Source organism: Aotus nancymaae, unplaced genomic scaffold, assembly GCF_030222135.1.
Source record: "Aotus nancymaae isolate 86718 unplaced genomic scaffold, 86718_ANA_hifiasm-v0.15.2.pri h1tg000003l, whole genome shotgun sequence".
Classification (NCBI taxonomy): domain Eukaryota; kingdom Metazoa; phylum Chordata; class Mammalia; order Primates; family Aotidae; genus Aotus; species Aotus nancymaae.
In genome coordinates, this window is record NW_026988414.1 from 1,857,462 (window position 1) to 1,875,454 (window position 17,993).

Below are 17,993 nucleotides of genomic sequence, written 5' to 3' on the forward strand. Positions count from 1 at the left end.
ATTATTAATATAGGAGTCACAGCGCCTAAAGACTAGGCCAGATGGCCAGGGCCAGTAACGGGGGCATCCGGAAGGAGCAGGGACTGTGAGAAGCCGAGCAGGCGTCACCCCCATCCCCCCACTTTGGATCATGTGGCATCTGCCTCCCCCACCCTAGTCCCCACATTCCTGCTTCAGTCCTCGCCCTCCAGGGCCCCCCACCCCGGCCCCAGGAAGGGGTGGGAGACACACAGCTGGTCTCCAGCATAACTCAGGCAGAAGCCAAATTGGTCACAGAAGGCACACGGTCACACCTGATGTCACGGCCAGCAGAGGAGGGAACGCTTTGAATGGAAGCACTGAGAGGCTCCCAAGATGGAGCAGAGGCGAGAGGTGAAAAGAGACCCCAGTGAAGGTGCAAGGTCCCCCCACACAGGGAGAGGCAGAGACAGCAGTGGCAGGGACGCAGAGACTGAGTGAGGGCGGCACCCGGGGTGGAACCAGTGTCGGCTACCGCCAGCACCTCCCCTCCCAAATGCTGCAGATCTGCTCCTAAAACATGGAGGTCTGGCCCCTGAGCCACACAGGGACGGAGCAGCTCCTGCAGGGACCACGGGAGGTTCCGGGACATGCCTTCCAGGGTGACTGGCAGAGGGTTGGCGAGGGCTGCTGCTGGCACCCAGGCAGCCCCGGCCACCAGCAGGCAGTGGCCCTGGCTCTGGCCCTTTAAGAGTGGAGGGTGGAGGCTCGGCCCTGACCTGCCCTCCTGGAGGAGGCACAGAGTGACTCATCAGGGTCCTTGTCATGGTGCTCAGAGAGCTGGAGGACCCAGGGATGGTAGCGATGGGGCACAGAGAGGCACAGGCGCAGATCCCTCAGTCTGGCTGGAGCTCACTGGAGGCCGGACCATGACCTTGACTGGGATGCCTGCAGGTGCCTCCCTGGGCAAGGCCTGTCTCCCGGGTGTGCCCTGCGGCCTCACGTCGCTCCCCTGCTTTCCGAGACGCCCCTCTAGCGGGGCCTCTGCCCTGCTGGGTCTGCCAACAACTCTGAGGGGCCAACCCACTGCCCCCCACAAGCCACCTCTCCAGGGACCTCCTGAAGCAGGGGCCACCAGCACCCCACTCACAACAAGGAAGCCGCAGCTCAGAGAGGCCAAAGGACTTCCGTGGATCTGCTTCTGGCCATATGAGCTCATCTCTAAGCTGCTCAATCCCTCATCAGTGCCCTCCATGCCTGGAGCCGGGTGGAGGGGGCACAGCACGAGCCCTCACGGCCGCAGGCCCTCTATGTGCAGTCACCGTGCAATTTCAGGTCCCCAGAGTTGCCAAACCTTAATGCCTCCTTGGAAGGCACTTCCATTCAGAGGGTTCCCTGCTCTACTGGCTGTGACACAGGCGTGGCTGTGTGTCTCCCACCCCTTCCTGGGGCTGGGGGTTGGGGAGCCCTGGAAGGTGAGGACTGACCAGGAACATGCCGTTCCTACCACCTGAAGCACTCTCACCGTGCGCAACGCAAACCCTCCCCGCAAACTTCTCTTCTCCCTCAAGTAGCACTGTCAAATTCAACAAACAAAAATACAGATACCCTGTTAAGTTCAAATATCAGATAAACAGCAAATCATTTCTTAGTACATCTGGCAACCCTAGCCCCGGGCCTCAACTGCAATATCACCTCTTCCAGAAAGCCCTCCCAGATGCACCCCAGACCAGGGAGATTCCCAGTGCATTATACAAAGCTCTGTCTTGACGCTTATCCCGGCCGGACATCTGCCTCCCCGCCAAACTGTGAATGCCAGCAGGGCCAGAAATCCAGCCAGCCAGCCTGCCCCATGTCCCCAGCATCCGCAGGGCCTGGCACAAGGCAACTGTTCCATAAACAGTCTGAATCAAGGAGTGAGGGCTGCTGGCAAGGTGGCCCAGGAACCCCTTTGGCCAGACACCGCCCCCACACACAGGTCCCAGGGCCTCCCCTCTGCTCCCTGCTGGCTGGGCCTCCTTCCCTGAGAGGCACCTAGATCCCTCTTAAGGCCGTCCCCAGCCCCTCGGAGCCTGAGCTGGGGAATCATGGCCGGGGCACCTAGGCAGGCTCCTCTCCACGATTTTGACAGCTGCTCTTCATTTTAATTGACATCATGTTCCGCTCGTGCGCAGCAAGGGCCAAATCACGGGAAGCCTGAAGACAATAACGGCCCGGCAAGGCCTCGTGGGCTGCTGGGCACGCAGAGGGCGGAGGGGCCAAGGGGCAGGAACCCGGCCAGCACAGGCTTTGAACGCCCGAGCTCCTCCTCTGCCCGGCGCACACACCATATATTTTTTAACAGAAGGAAAGCATTGGCTGTTTCCCCCACAGTGCCAAAAATAGCCCCAGCTCCTGCCTTTGAAGAGGAATCTTTCGGTTCCTACAAAGAGGCAGGAGCAGGGCCGGGAGGAGGGGCTTGCTGGCTGGCTGGCTGGCGGCTTGGACCCCTCCTCAGCTCCCCAGCCCCAGAAGGTGAGAGGGGCCTGGGGTCCTCACGAGGTCTGGCCAGCTGGGGCCCAGCCTCCCTACGTCCCCACCTCTCAGGATCCCCCAGCCACTGAGGAAAGCCCCCTCCCCCAGCCCAGGAGGTAGGAGGGGGCTGGACAGAAACAGAAAGCAAAGCCCAAGATGGATAAGAAGGAACTTCGTTCATTCATTGGCTTGCTCATTTATGTATTTGTTTTCTCATTCATTCCAACAATACGCGCAGGCTCTGTTCTGTTCTGGGAGCCTCGCAATGAGATGCAGTCGGTCCTCACGGCTCCCAGCTGAAGCAGGGGGCAGTGAAGCATGTCGTCACCACCAGGACTGAGGAGGAGGCCAACCGCAGAGACACCGCCCCTGGAAGTAGCCGTTGGGCTCTGGTGCGAGTGTGGATGAAGAATGAAGATGGGTCCCGCCTGTGGCCAGTGGAAAGAGGCAGAGGGCTGGGTCTGATGAAAAGGTGCCTCTGGGCTGCCCCAGCGCCCTGCATGGCTCCCTCATCCAACCTGGCAAAAAGTCTACAAGAGGCATCGTCTTCCTGTTTCCTAGGTGAAGACGCCGGGACCAGGACGCAGCAGGAGGGATTAAAGCCTGGGATGCGCCATGCCAGGGCCCATCACCAATGTTTTCCCATGAATCCCACTCACAGTCCTGAGAGGCATCTGCCCATTTCACAGATGGAATCTGAGAGCTCGGTGGGAAAGGCCAGGCCAAGGTCCCAGAGCTAACGAGTAGAGAAGCTGGGATTTGAATCCAGGCCCGCAGGTCCCTGAGAGGAGCCCCAGACACCAGGCCACCGGGAAAGCCATCTCAGCTCAGCATCCCTCTCCCAATTCTGCAGAGATCCAGAGAAGGAAGTGGTCACAGGGCTGGAAGTAGAGATCCAAGGATTTGAACCCAGCTCTGTTTGGTTCCAAGTCCAGGGCTCTTTCTGTTCCCCATAGCAGAAGAAAGAAACAAAAGAAAGGAAGGAAGAGAGGAAAGGAGGAAGGGAGGGAGAGAGGGAATGGGGGCGAAAGAAAGAAAGGCCATTTTCCATCCCCAAAGGCCAGGGCTGTGGGGGAGCCGGGGTGGCCGTGTCCCCACAGCTGGGGAGAGAGGAAAGCACACTGAACCCACTTCCCTGCTGAAAACTCGAGCCTGAAATCAAAAGGCAGAGTGCTATTTCTGCCTTGGGTTAAACATTCCTCAAAGCCACATTCCTTCCGCCCTCCCCCTGCTCCCCTGCCAGGGAATTCAGAGCACAGTGGCCTGGATGCCTCACCAGCTTCCTGGGGCCCCCTCGGTGGCTCGGAAGTGCAGCGACCCTGCACCCTCTCCTGGGCAAAGAGCACCTCCACCCGCAGCACAGTCAGGGCACACGGAGCTGAGAAATGGTGACACCACATCTCAGAGAGAGTGGAACAGATGGGGAGACAGCGGCCCTAAGAGTGGCAGCCAGAGGCCACAGCAGGCCAGGCTGGAGCCGGAACCCAACTCTGAACTCCCTGGCTGTCCCCCTTCCCTGACAGATTGCAAGTCAGGAGCACCAGCAGTTCCTGTCCTGGTCACCAAGGAGAGCAGACCACAGCACTGCACGGAAAAACTCTTCGGAAGGATTCCAGCCTTTTGCAGCAGCGAAGATGCCCCGGGCCACGAACCCCACAGACACCAAAGACCACAAGATGTGGCCCAGCCCTCAAGGAGCTTAAAGTCACGAGGGTCCCCTCGGCCACCATGCCCCCAAGCCCACACTGCACCTATGAAGACTTGGTCTCTTTCTCCATCAGACAGATAACTCTGAAGGCACCTGGGCTGAGCCAGGCACAGGGCAGCGCAGGATGGCCAGGGGCACTCAGTCCTCACCACTTTGTCCAGGACAGGGCTTCCCAGGAGAAGGGGTGGTGCAGCACATAAAATGGGGTACACTGTGCTGGGCACGGTCATTCACGCCTGTAATCCCAGCACTTCGGGAGGCCAAGGTGGGTGGATCGCGAGGTCAGGAGTTCGAGACCATCCTGGCCAACATGGTGAAACCCCGTCTCTACTAAAATTACAAAAATTAGCTGGGCGTGGTGGCAGCGTGCACATGTAGTCTCAGCTACTTGGGAGGCTGAGGCAGGAGAATCATGTGAACCCAGAAGGCAGAGGTTACAGTGAGCCGAGATAGCGCCACTGCACTTCAGCCTGGAGACAGAGCCAGATCCGCCTCAAAAAAAAAAAAAAAGATTGGGTACATTGCTCCTGAGTTCCCAGGGCGGGAGGATCACCACTGAGATCAGCCCAGCGCCTGAGCCTCCACTAGGATGGGTGGAGGCTGAGGATGCCTTTGAGGCCAGGGCACAGCTGCAGCCCACACTCTTATCAGCGCTTCTCCTCCTGCCGCCCTTCCACAAGGCCTCAGCTCTGCCTCCTTCCTGGTGGAGGCTGCCCCATATCCCCAGCAGAAGGCAGAACCTCTGGAACCAGCAAGAAGGATCCTACCCACCACCAACCTCACACCCAGCGCAGGAATCCGGGACGCCTGGCCAGTGTCTGAGGCTCCAGCAGTGGCTTGGATGCTCCTGGGGTGGGGAGCTCCCTACCCTTGGCAGGCAGCTCTAAGGTTTTGAGGCTCACAGAGACGGTGGGAGGCGGGCACCTGGTGGGAAGGGTGTGGCTCTGGCAACACAAAGAGCTGAGCCTGAGCCGTTCAACTTGCCTGGGCCTCCCTTTCTTCATCTGTAAAATGGGTATGACAGTCCCTACTCCCAGGGCTTTGGGGAGAAGGCAGCACTCAGCATTCCTGGCCCCGAGTGTCCACTGGGTAACAGTGGTCGTCATTGCTGTCACTTCCCCGTGACCATGATACTCCCCCACTGCCTCGGGGAGTGGCAGTTTGTCACCCAGTCCCAGAGTGGCAGCTGAGCTCCCAGCCTTTGGCGCGGTTCCCAGCCTGTCTGTGCCTCTCTCCCCAGCATCCCCCACCCCCAGGCACACCGACATTTACAACCTGCACAGCGCTGCCCTCACACACCGCCACAGGCGTGCGCACAGGCGTGCCGGCTCACCCACTCCTGACACACGCCGTGACCCCGTCACTCACACTCGGAGCGTGCCCATGTGAATCGGGACTTGCCCACGTGCCCCGAAGCACCCACCCTGCCTGCAACACCCACGCTAGGCACCCAGGCCCGCTCACGCTCACCTGCACACCTCCGTGGCAGCTCCCTGGCACCTCCACTAAGCAGGGCCCCTCACCGTGGCCCAGCCGTTCAGTGTATGGGCTCCAGGCTGAGAGGGGACAGGAGTCAGACCCCAGCAGCACCACTCTCCAGCCGTGGGACCATCAGCCAGCTCTTGTCCACCCTGACCCTCCACTTCCTCATCTGTAAAACAGGGACCCCACAGGGCTCCTGGGTGGAGTTGGTGACGAGCACATGTGAACACCAAGGACAGGCCTGGGCCACGCAGAACGTGCCTAATACCAGGCTCTCACCATCCCGCACTGCGGCTGGCAGATCCTCCTCCACCACCGGTGAACAGAGGGAGTACCGACATGAGCCACCAAGTTCAGCGTCTGTTATTCCAAACCCCACACACAGCTCTGCGTTGTAGAAGCCCCTTATCCCCAACTCACAGATACAAAAACTGAGGAGTCGAGAGGCTACAAACCACGCCTGAGGCTAAGAAGACCCAAGGGCCTGGGTCGTGAACACCAGAGCCCGAGCACACTCTGTCCCTGGGGCCCTGGCGTGCCTTCCCCACCCAGTCTCACTGTCTGGCAATTTGAACATTGTACAGAAAGGGAAACTGAATCCCAGAGGGAACTAGTGACTCCAAAGCCACTGTCCAGGCCATGATGGTTCTGGGACTGAAGTCCAGGCAGGCTGCTGTCCGCCCTGAGCCCCTGGGCAGCCTGAGCCTAAAACCCGCCTGCCACGGCCACCTCTCCCTCTCCAACTCACCAAGCCGGGAGCCGGATACAGAACGATCCAGCCACAATCCAGACAGGCCACCACAGAGGCTCTCCACATTTGCCACTCACTCCCAATTCAGCCGAGAGCCTGTGACACCTCACTCTGTGACTGCCCAGGGAGTGGCCAAGAACAGCTGTCCCTGACACGGCCGGTCCAGCCGCCTCCTTCTTGGGAGAGCATTTACTGCACTGTGCAGATCCCTGTGCGTCCATCCCTGTCTCATGCACAAGGGACCTCAGAGCTCAGAGACGTAAGGAGCTGGCCAGGATCGCCCAGCCAGAAAACAGCAGAACTGACCTTCAAGGCCTCACAGCACCTGCTGTCCTGCCCTCGGGCAAACTATGACCCCAATCTCAAGTTACCTAGAAACGCTGCAAAGTAAGCTCTGACACTCCCTGCCCTGGTAAATAGTTCACACACACAATGTGAAAACTGATTCATCTTGTTATGACCGTAATGATGATGTACTTTTTAACTTACATCAGCTTTCTCCTTACCAGGGTGCTAGAGATATTTGGGGCAAGATGAACCCCAGCAGAGGACTTCAAGGAAGAAGGCGAGACATCCCTAGGCCGGGCGCGGGGGCTCACGTCTGTAATCCCAACACTTTGGAAGGCCAAGGTGGGCAGATCACTTGAGGTCAGGAGTTTGAGACCAACCAGGCCAACCTGGCGAAACCTCGTCTCTACTAAAAATATAAAAATTAGGCAAGGTACAGTGGCTCACATCTCTAATCCGAGCACTTTGGAAGGCCAAGGTGGGCAGATCACAAGGTCAGGAGTTCAAGACCAGCCTGACCAATACGGTGAAACCCTGTTTCTACCAAAAAATGCAAAAATCACCTGAGTGTGGTGGTGCATGCCTGTAGTCCTAGCTACTCGGGAGGCTGAGGCAGGAGAACTGTTTGAACCTTGGAGGCGGAAGTTGCAGTGAGCCGAGATCATGACACTGAACTCCAGCCTGGGCGACAGAGCAAGACTTGGTCTCAAAAAAAAAAAAAAAAAATTAGCCAGGTGTGGTGGCACACACTTGTAATCCCAGCTACCTGGGAGGCTGAGGCAGGAGAACAGCTTGAACCTGGGAGGTGGAGGTTGCAGTGAGCTGAGATCCCGCCACTGCATTCCAGCCTGGGTGATGCAGTGAGATGCCATCTCAATAAATAGATAGACAGATAGATAGATAGATAGATAGATAGATAGACAGACAGACAGAAAGCAAGACATCCCTATCTGAATCCCAGCAGACAACCCACCTTGGCACAGTGGGTGCTGCCCTGACAGGAAGGAATTGGTTCTTCTTTTTTTTTTTAATTGCATTTCAGGTTTGGGGTACATGTGAAGAACATGCAAGATTGTTGCATAGGTACATACATGGCAGTGTGATTTGCTGCCTTCCTCCCCTTCACCTATATCTGGCATTTCTCCCCACGCTATCTCTCCCCAACTCCCCACCCCCCGCTGTTCCCCCCATTTCCCCCCCAATAGACCCCAGTGTGTGATGCTCCCCTCCCTGTGTCCATGTGTTCTCATTGTTCAACACCCGCCTATGAGTGAGAACATGCGGTGTTTGATTTTCTGTTCTTGTGTCAGTTTGCTGAGAATGATGGTTTCCAGGTTCATCCATATCCCTACAAAGGACACGAACTCATCGTTTTTGATGGCTGCATAGTATTCCATGGTGTATATGTGCCACATTTTCCCTGTCCAGTCTATCATCGATGGGCATTTGGGTATTTGGGTTGGTTCCAGGTCTTTGCTATTGTAAACAGTGCTGCAATGAACATTCGTGTGCATGTGTCTTTATAGTAGAATGATTTATAATCCTTTGGATATATACCCAGTAATGGGATTGCTGGGTAGGAATCGGTTCTTGCCACGAATTTGCTGTGTGACCTTGAGGAAGACCCTTCACCTTTCTGGCACTTAATTTGCCTACTTGTAAAATGAGGGCATTGAACTACTTGGCCCCAAGAGTGTCCTCCAGCTGAAAGATTCTAGGATTCTGTTTCACAGTAATCAAAGAAATAAACATCAAGACAGTGAGCCACCTCTTTTCCTCCCCATAAAATTGGCAAGAATGAAGAAAAACAGTAATACCCAGTGCTGGCAAGAATGCAGAGAAACAGGCACTCTCTCGTCTACTTTGGCTGAAAATGTAAATTGGAGTATCCTTTCTGGAGAGCAATTCAGCAATTTTTAATCAAAAGCCTTTCAAAATGTCCCCAGCCTTTTAACTCCATAACCCCATGTTGGGCTATTTATCTTCAAGAAAAGATAAGTGCAGAGATTTAGTACAGCGACATTCATGCAACGATTTACTGAAGATGCTCAGCACGGCATTTTTAATATGGGAGGAAGCGCCTAACTGTCCAATGACGGGATTAAATATGTTCTGTTCAGATGACGCGCCATGAAAAAAAATCATGCTCTAAAAGCGTAGTTCATGACACGGGCAAACACTCAGAACTGTCAGGTTTTTTTAAGTTAGAAAATAAAAAGTAGATAATCCCAAATTTACACGGTAATAAAAACTATGAGGCCGGGCGCGGTGGCTCACATCTGTAATCCCAGCACTTTGGGAGGCCAAGGCGGCTGGATCAGGAGTTCAGGAGTTCGGGACCAGCCTGACCAATATGGTGAAACCTCATCTCTACTAAAAATACAAAAATTTAGCCGGGTATGGTGGCACGCGCCTCTAATCCCAACTACTTGAGAGGCTGAGGCAGGAGAATTGCTTGAACCTGGGAGGCGGAGGTTGCAGTGAGTCGAGATCTCGCCTCTATACTCCAGCCTTGGCGACAGAGTGAGACTCTGTCTCAAAAAAAAAGAAAGAAAAGAAAATTATGCATGAAGCCCTACTGAGTCTTATTCTTAAATATATCTGGAATCTGTCTTTCATGTAATCCCCACCAATACCCCAGTTCATCTCTATGATCACCTCCAGTCCCCATTACCCCCCCGCCCTTCCCCTCAGTCCATTCTGTGGCCCACAGCCAACAGCAATCTTTCTAAACCCAAATCTAGTGTCTCCACACCTCCCTTCCATGGCTCCCTACGGATCCCAGACAATGTCCAAATTCCTTCCTGTGACCTCCCAGCGGGTGACGCAGCCCCAGCCCACTCGACAGGACACCCCCCCTACTGCCCACGCCTTGCCCCAAAGGGGCTCAAGACAGTCCTTGGGAGCAGGAGGAGCTAGGTCTGATCCCAAGGCCTCCGTCAGGTTCGGAAAGGGCTTTCCCCTGACACAGGGAGATGGGAAAACCCTGTGGGATGGCGAAGGGACAGGAGAAGCTGGGTCCCATTTAACCTGGAACCCGAGGAGGCAGAAAGGGCAGGAAGAGGCTGTGAGGAAGTGGCTGGGCTCTAGGGCCCAGGTGAGTCCCTGCCATTCGCCAGCCACCCGTTCCCTCTCTGCACAAGGGGCCAGCCCCAGGCCCCCTTGGCCCTCCTGCCCTGGACACGGGAGACTTGCACCCCAGGACCAGCTGCTGCCAGGAGAGCTTTGAAAGGTTCCCCTCATGGCCAGGCGCAGTGGCTCATACCTGTAATACAACACTTTGGGAGGCCGAGATGGGAGGAGATCACTTGAGGCCAGAAGTTCAAGACTAGCCTTGCTAACATAACGAGACCCCATACCTATAAAAATAAAAATATAAGCTGGGCACGGTGCAGGTGGTGGCTGACGCCTGTAATCCCAGCATTCTGGGAAGCTGAGGCAGGAGGATCACGAGGTCAGGGGTTCGAGACCAGCCTGACCGACATGGTGAAACCCCGTCTCTACTAAAATACAAAAATTAGCTGGGTGTGGTGGCACACACCTGTAATCCCAGCCACTTGGGAGGCTGAGGCAGGAGAGTCACTTGAACCTGGGAGGCGGAGGTTGCGGTGAGCAGAGAGCATGCCTTCGCACTCCAGTCTGGGTGAGACTCTGTCTCAAAAAAAAAAATTAATTAATTAAATAAAATAAATTAGGCCGGGCGCGGTGGCTCAAGCCTGTAATCCTAGCACTTTGGGAGGCCGAGGCGGGTGGATCACGAGGTCAAGAGATCGAGACCATCCTGGTCGACATGGTGAAACCCCGTCTCTACTAATACAAAAAATTAGCTGGGCACGGTGGCGCGTGCCTGTAATCCCAGCTACTCAGGAGGCTGAGGCAGGAGAATTGCCTGAACCCAGGAGGCGGAGGTTGCGGTGAGCCGAGATCGCGCCATTGCACTCCAGCCTGGGTATCAAGAGCGAAACTCCGTCTCAAAAAAAATAAATAAATAAAAAATAAATAAATAAATTATATATAAATTATAAATAAAGGTTCCCCTCAGAACCAGGTACCAGGCTAAACCCTTCATATTCCCAGACCCAGAATCCTGCCCAATGCTGAGGCCTTCCATAACCACGCATTTTCCAGAGGGGAAAGTGAAGCCCGTGAGACAACGCTTGCCCAAGGAAAAGGCCAGAACCCCAGACCTGGCCCCTGAGCCCTCCTTCCCCCACAGGACTCTGCTGCCAAACAGCCCCTTTCCCTTTCTGGCCCGCTTCCCGGACTGCAAAGCTTCTCCTGTTTAGATCCCTGGAGTCGGCAGGCATGTCTGATGGATGAGCAAACTGGTGCTCAGAGAGGCCGAGGGACTTGCCCAAGGTCCCCAAGCCCGAGCGAGGACCCAGCCCCACACCACAGGGGATCGAGCCCCTCCTAATAATTCAGGTGATGTCTGCTGCCCAGATGCCCACCCTGATGCTGGGAGTCCACCTCAGTCCCTCCTGCTGCTCGGCTCGACTCTCAGAGAAAGCAAAGACCTCCTGGGGTTCACTCCAACGCACATGGGACGCATGGGGACTGCAGGAGCTACTCCCTTGTGTTGGCCCTTTCCTCTCCTTGAGGCTCACCCTGTGCCTGGCTCTGGGCCCCCCGTGTCGCCATGCAGCCATCACTCAACCCCCATATTTGTCCCACCAAGATGGGCTCGTTACCACCCCCCAAAGGCAGTGGCTTGCCCCGCCCTGGTTGAGCAGAGTCGGATGGGGAGTGATGACCAGAGCATATTCCTCACCCTAGAGGAAGGGACCCTCATGGGCCCCAGAATAGTCCACGACCAGAGAGACCCAAGAGCCCAACTGCTGATCCCAACCTGGAGCCAGGGACCCATCCTCTGCTCTGGGTCACAGAGGCGTCAGCCGTGGGCTCCTGCCCTCCACAAGCTCCTCCGTACCGGGCACCATTCTGGGCATCAGGGAAAAGACAGAAGAGAGTCAAGGTTGGCAGGCAAGGTCAAGGCAGAGCCTGGGCTGAGCAAGAGCAATGAGGAGGAAATGCCACCCCTGAGTCCCGGACCGAGGGTCCCTAGGAAGTGCCCGCAAACATCCTGAGGAGAAGGAGGAGGAGAAGGAGTGGGACGGAGGGCAGAGGCTGTGCCTCTGGGGCCTGGCTGGCTTGGGCCTGCCGTGGCCTCAGAAGGCTTTACGTGGATGCAGCTCAGACCACCACAAGTGGTTTGCACCCCTATGCGCGAGTGTTCAGGCAACCTGGCTGGTTTCCTCCTGAGGGCAGGAATTCCGTCTCTCTCGGTCACTCCTCCGTCTCTGTGCCTGGCACACAGTGAGCACTTGAGGAACAGGCCAGGGCAGCTTCACGATTCACCAGTGGGGCTGGGGAGGCCGCCGCACGTCAGAGCAGCCCCTGCTGGGATTTGGGCACAGCAGTCACAGAGGTCCTCTTCCATGTGCCAGGCACAAAGACCGGGGTCGTAGGAAGATTCCTCTGTGGAGAGAAGAAATTCGCCCACAAAACACAGAAAAGCCCAGTTCAAGATGGAGCTGTATTGTATGATCAAAACTATATTAAGGCTGCACACGGTGGCTCAGGCCTGTGATCCCAGAACTTTAGGAGGCCAAGGCGGGAGGACTGCTTGAGGCCAAGAGTTTGAGACCAGCCTAGGCAACAGGACAAGACCCTAACTCTACAAAAAAAAAAAAAAAAAAAAGTTTAATTAGCCAGGTGTGGTGTTGCACACCCATGATCCCAGTTACTGGGGAGGCTGAGGCAGGAGGATTGCTTAAGCCTAAGAGGTCAAGGTTTAAGTGAGCCATGGTTGCACCACTGCACTCCAGCCTGGGTGACAGAGCCAGTCCCTGTCTCCAAAAATAAAGAACAAATAAACATTACTAACAACCCCTGGCATTTACTGACCACATATCCCATGCCACGCAGCAGGCCCCATGCTGCACAGGAGCTATCCCGCTGACTCCTCACGTCCCCTCGGGTCAGGTGCCATGAGCACACCTATTTTGCAGATGAGGAAACAGAGGCTCAGGTAGGTGAGGGGACTGGCCCATCCCACAGCCAGGCACACAAGGATGCCAGCAGCCTCACCAGCAGGTTGGAAGAGCGTGGGTCAGACCTCAAAGAAACTGGGCCATCTGCAACGCTGACCACCACCGTCTAAGTCTTGGCTGCAGGGCGACCCCATCCACCTCTCCCTAGCCTGTTGCTGGTGGAAGGCTGAGGATCGGGTTAGGGCTGGAGCCAGGCAGAATCCCGGCGTGTCCAGTGAGGACCACACTCCTGGAGCCTTTAGAACGTTCCTTCTTCTGCACACACACAGACTACCACAGACAGAGCCAGAGTCACCCACCAAGGACGCTGCCCAGTGCACTGACGTGGACCCGTGGCTCCCCTGTGGGCCTCCTGGGCACTGTGGCCAGCTGTAGGCTAGGACCCCCAGCATACACCAGATCTGTGGTCTTCAATTCGGGCTCCCCAGGACCACAATCTGCACCACAAACACGTGTCAAGGATGCAAATTCCTGGGCCCCAGCCAGACCTAAAGAATAGGAAATCTGGGAGGGCAGACCAGGCGACTTCGTGTGTGTTAATCAACCAGGAGATTCTGACATTTGAGAGTCCTTCCCGGGGAGCTCTTCTTGACCCCATACACAGAATCCCCCAGAACAAAGAGCAGATGGCTCCACTCGCCATCAGAAGGAAGCCCATCTGGGGTCCGGAGAACAAGCTGGAGGCTTTCTCTGCTTGTCCTGTTGGGAGACTTTTCATTCTGTGGACCTACCAAAGGCCAACACATGGGGGGAACACAGCTGTGAGTGCCACACACAAGGGCCTGCATTGAAGGAGTTGACGTCAGTGTGGGCGGCAGACAGGAGGCCAATGAACCCACCGCCGCCTCCAGCGGCCCACCCCTAATAAGGCCTTCTACAGAGGAGAAGTACCCAGGCCAACTCTCTCCCTGCCCAAAACTGTTCCACGTCTCCAAAGGCCTTTAAAAATAGCCCAGCCCAGCACCACGAGGGCCAGCTCCTAACAAAGCTTTGTTGACTCAACTTCTCTCAAAGTTGACAGGTCTGCCTGGAAGAGGGGGCCAGACAGGACAATCACCCCAGGCCCTTCTCATTTAGAATCCACCATCATGGGTTTGTAGCAAAAGTCAGAAACAGACACCCAGAAGAGCTTTTTTTTTTTTTTTTTTGCGATGGAGTTTTGCTCTTGTGGCCCAGGCTGGAGTGCAATGGCACAATCAGCTCACTGCGACCTCCACCTCCAGGTTCAATTGATTCTCCTGCCTCAGCCTCCCAAGTAGCTGGGATTACAGGCACCTGCCATCATGCCCGGCTAATTTTGTATTTTTAGTAGAGACGGGGGTTTCACCATGTTGGTCAGGCTGGTCTCGAACTCCTGACCTCAGGTGATCCTCCTGCCTCGGCCTCCCAAAGTGCTGGGATTACAGGCGTGAGCCACCGCTCCTGGCCCAGAAGAGCTCTTGGCATGAGCTCTGAGGTCTCTCACTAGCCTTGAAGCAGGACAGACCAGAATTTGAGTCCTGACACTGCCTAGTCACTAGCTGTTGGATCACAGGCATGCCACTTTGTCCCTTTGAGCCTTAGTTTCCCCATCTGTAAATGGAGATCGTAGCAGCATGCAGCCTGGTAGAGCTGTTGTGGTGGAGTCAAGGTGCTTACGATGCCAAGAGCTTGGCACATGACGTGCCCAATGAGCAGGAAACCTAGCTTCACTCCCCTGCCCCACCACGATGGAGGCATCTCGGGCAGCCCATGCCCACCACTCCCGATGAAGCCCAATGAGTCCTCAGCCTCCCCCAGCACAGGGACCCAGGAAGTCCCACCTGCTGGTGGCTGTGGGCCTCATCTGGACTTAGCTTGAAGGAGGACCCGGCGAATCTCACACAACAGCAGCCACACTGGAATGGGCCACCCACCGACCCACCCACCTTGGAGAGAGGGTGAGAGCAGCCCCTGGACCAGGGGGCTTCACCCCTTCCAGGAGCAGCTCCTGAGATGTGAGCTGCGTGCTCCAGGATTCCACAGAAGGGCCGGCACCTTGCAGCCGACTGGCACCTGCTCAGGAAAGCCCCCTTTGTTCCAATCACGTTGGGTGAGGGGCATGGAGCTGAAGCGTGGGCTTGGACAGAGCTGCAAACGTGCCCAGAAGACCGATGGAGTGGGGGAAAGCGGGGAGCAGAGGTTGTGCAATGCACCACCAGGAGCTGCCTCCCCAGCCTCCATCAACACAAGGGGCTGACAGTCAAGCTGCTGCCTCCAGGGGTGGTGCAGAGGGCCTGGGCCCACGCAGCTGCCCGGGGATGGGTTTCGAATTCGAACCCAAGCCCAGAGCCACTGTCCACTTCCGAGTCAAACACCTTGGCGGAGGTCCTTCTGGACCCCGATGCCTTCCCTCTCGCCATCCCCAAAGAAAGACAGGGTGGTCTGGACCCAGTGCCATTAACCCCTAGCATGCTGGCGCACCTCCGGAGAGGCTGCGGGGAAGGTGAAAGCCTGGTATGGAGAAATTGGGGCAGCAAGGGGACTGCAGAGTTGTGAAGTTGAGCAAGTGGAAGGAGACACACTGAGACTGATCTGGAGACGTCCAAAAAGGACAGGCCCTCCTCCTCGGGGCTGCCCTGGACAGCTAATGATCACATGCAGCCCACCCAGATAGCCCGGGCTGTATAAACCCATTTCCCGGTCTGGCAGACAGAGATGCGGCCGGGGAGAACCCAGCCTGTAAGTTCTGCAACCCAGAGGTGCTGGGGACCCTTCGCCGCCGTCACTGCGCGAGGAGCTCTGTGCCAAGTCTCGCCACCCACCCCTCCACACACGATCGGGCCAGGGAGGGGGCGACAGGCCAATCTCGCAGCGGCGGCGGCGGCGGCATCGTGATGCATGAATCACCAGCCCTGCGCGCGCCTGCCAGTCGGCTCCGCGCAGCCCGGCGCCCCTCCTGGGACCACCGCCCCGCGCTCGCACGCCCCCTGCCCGTAGGGACAGCTGTGCGGAGAGGGGGCTGCAGGGGGGCTGGGGCTGCCCCTCCGGACCTAGGGGTGGCGCCGCGAACGCCGACCGGCGCGCACTCACTCCCCGGCTGGGGGTGCCAGAACAATGGGGCCGGGCGGGGGGCAGGGGCGCGGCCGGGGAGTCTCCGAGGGGTCCGCAGCGGAGGCCGGGCGGGGAGGACGGAGCGGAGGCGGCGGCGCGGAGCGGGTCGCGCGCGGGTCCCGGGGCGGGGGCGGCGGAGGTGGGGGCGGCCGGGGGGCGCGGGCGGGGGCCGGGCGCACTCACAGTAGGTCTTCCTGGTCAGCTCCTCCACAACTTCGGGCTTCAACTTGCTGTTGGATTTCCCCATCCTCGGCGGCCGCGGCCCCCGCCCCCCGGGCCGGACCCGGTCGGGGCTCCCAGCGGGAGCGGCTGGGCCGGGCGGGCCGGGCCGGGGCCGCGCCTTTGTCTGCGGCGCCCGCGCTGCGCTGCGCGGCTGTCGGCGCCGGGGCGCCCGGGGCGTGGGGCGGCCGCTGGGCAGGCCCGGGCGGTCCGGGCGCCGCGGCGCGGGGCTGCCTGGGCTGGGCGCCGGCGCCGGCGCGGTGTGGCCGCGGTCGTCCCTGGTTACTGGGCTCCGCGGCACATGCTCGCTGCTGCCTCCCGCCCGCCGCCGCCCCTGCGCTCCCCGCCTCCCGCCTCCCGCCCGCACCCGCGCGCCAGGGGTGGACCCGGAGCCGCCACTCAGAGCCCGGCGCCACCTCCCGCCCCGCACCCGCCCGACCAGCCCGCCAAAGGGGCGTCCCCTCGGCTCATCACGGCCCTGGTGTGGGGCCGTGCCCCCCCTCCCCGCTGCCCCCTCCCCGAATCCAGCCCGGGCGCTCCGGCCCCCGCCGCGGCGGGGAGGGCCCGGAAGATCGGACGCGAATGAGGCATTCATTCATTCGACACGGATTCGTGGGGGGCCGGGGACACGGCGGCCTACGGTACAAGAGCGCCCCGGCCCTCGCAGGGCGGGCAGGGCTGTGCGGAGTGCCGCAGATTGCGGTGGCGACGCCTACTCTCGGCCTGGGGGAAGGTGACCTCCAAGCCCAGGGTCAGGAAGCGGGAGTGGATGGAGAAGTATTCTGGCCTCAGCCACCTGGAGAGGCGGGGAGGCCTGCACGCCCGAGGGAGAGCTCCCCAGCTTGCCCACGGCTACAGGCGCAGAGGACCTGGGAGAAGGGCAGGGCTCACGGGGCAGGCCTGCTGAGGCGCCTCGCCAACGAGCTGGGCCCCTGCCCACCAGCGCGCCTGAAGGGACTTCAGCAGGGAGTGATAGGTCAGAGCTGTTCAGAGCTGTTTCTCTGAGCTGAGGCTGGAGTGACAGGCTCCATCCACCTGGATGGACAGAGGCCCCTGGATTGGCGTGGGGGATGGGTCCAGGGGGTAAGTCCAGCTCGGCCTTCCCGGGCCACCTCATCCAAAATGCCAGCACGTCTTCAGACCTCTCCCATCCTCCTTCCCAGCTTTAGTTTCTCTCCTTTGCATCCTCCACAAACGTCACCTGTTTCCTGCGTCCTGTTTGTCTCTTGGGAGAACACCCTTCCGGAGGGCAGAAGCATCTCCAGCACCTAGAGGGCCCCTGAGGTGTCCCAATTATCCAGCAAATCTCTGTGAATGAGAGAAGGACTGAGAAGGGAATGACGCCCCGTGCTTAAGCCCTGGGGTGGGGGAGCGAGCAGGGAGGATGAGGCAGCCCTCCGCCGGGGCAGCAGGGATGGGGCAGGAGCCAGGTCTCTTTTCCTCCCTTTTTCCCACAGTGTTCTAACCTCGGAGGGTCCAGAAAACTCAAAGGAGCCCCGAGGCGGGCCGAATGCCCGCCAGCTCCCAATATCTCTCCTGCCTCTAAGCATTCTCCATCCACTCCTGCTTTCCCCTGAAGCCCCTGCCTAGGCTCAGCCCCGGACCTCAGGAAGTCTTCAGATGGGGATGAACTTGCTGGCTTGGGAAGCTGACTCTGCAGAGGAGGTGGGCACAGTTGGAGGGATCTGGTGTAGACTTGAGAGCAGAATGTCCCAACCTTGAGGACCAGCTCAGAATGAACGGCAGTGAGGGGCCCACAGTGGGGGGTTCAGAGTTGACCAGACTGTGCTGAGCATCCTGCCTGGCAGGAGGTGGAGCCCGCATGGGGACCAGGGCCTGGTGGGATGACAGTGGTAGTACTTAAAGCCCTATAGAAACCCAGGTGCTCAGGCCCAGTGCAGTGGCTCATGCCCGTAATCCCAGCACTTGGAGAGGCTGAGGCAGGATT

At 58.2% G+C, this 17,993-nt stretch overlaps 1 protein-coding gene across 1 annotated transcript in view; it reads right to left on the minus strand.

Annotated features, from left to right (window-relative positions):
- The window catches only part of NCS1 (neuronal calcium sensor 1), a 68,457-nt gene extending 52,350 nt beyond the window's left edge, over positions 1 to 16,107 (minus strand). The window contains exon 1 of the mRNA XM_064377025.1: positions 16,010 to 16,107. Coding sequence (XP_064233095.1) covers positions 16,010 to 16,073 — 64 coding nt within the window. The 5' untranslated portion in view covers positions 16,074 to 16,107. The remainder of the gene's footprint in view (positions 1 to 16,009) is intronic.
- Between the last annotated feature and the right edge of the window lie 1,886 nt (positions 16,108 to 17,993).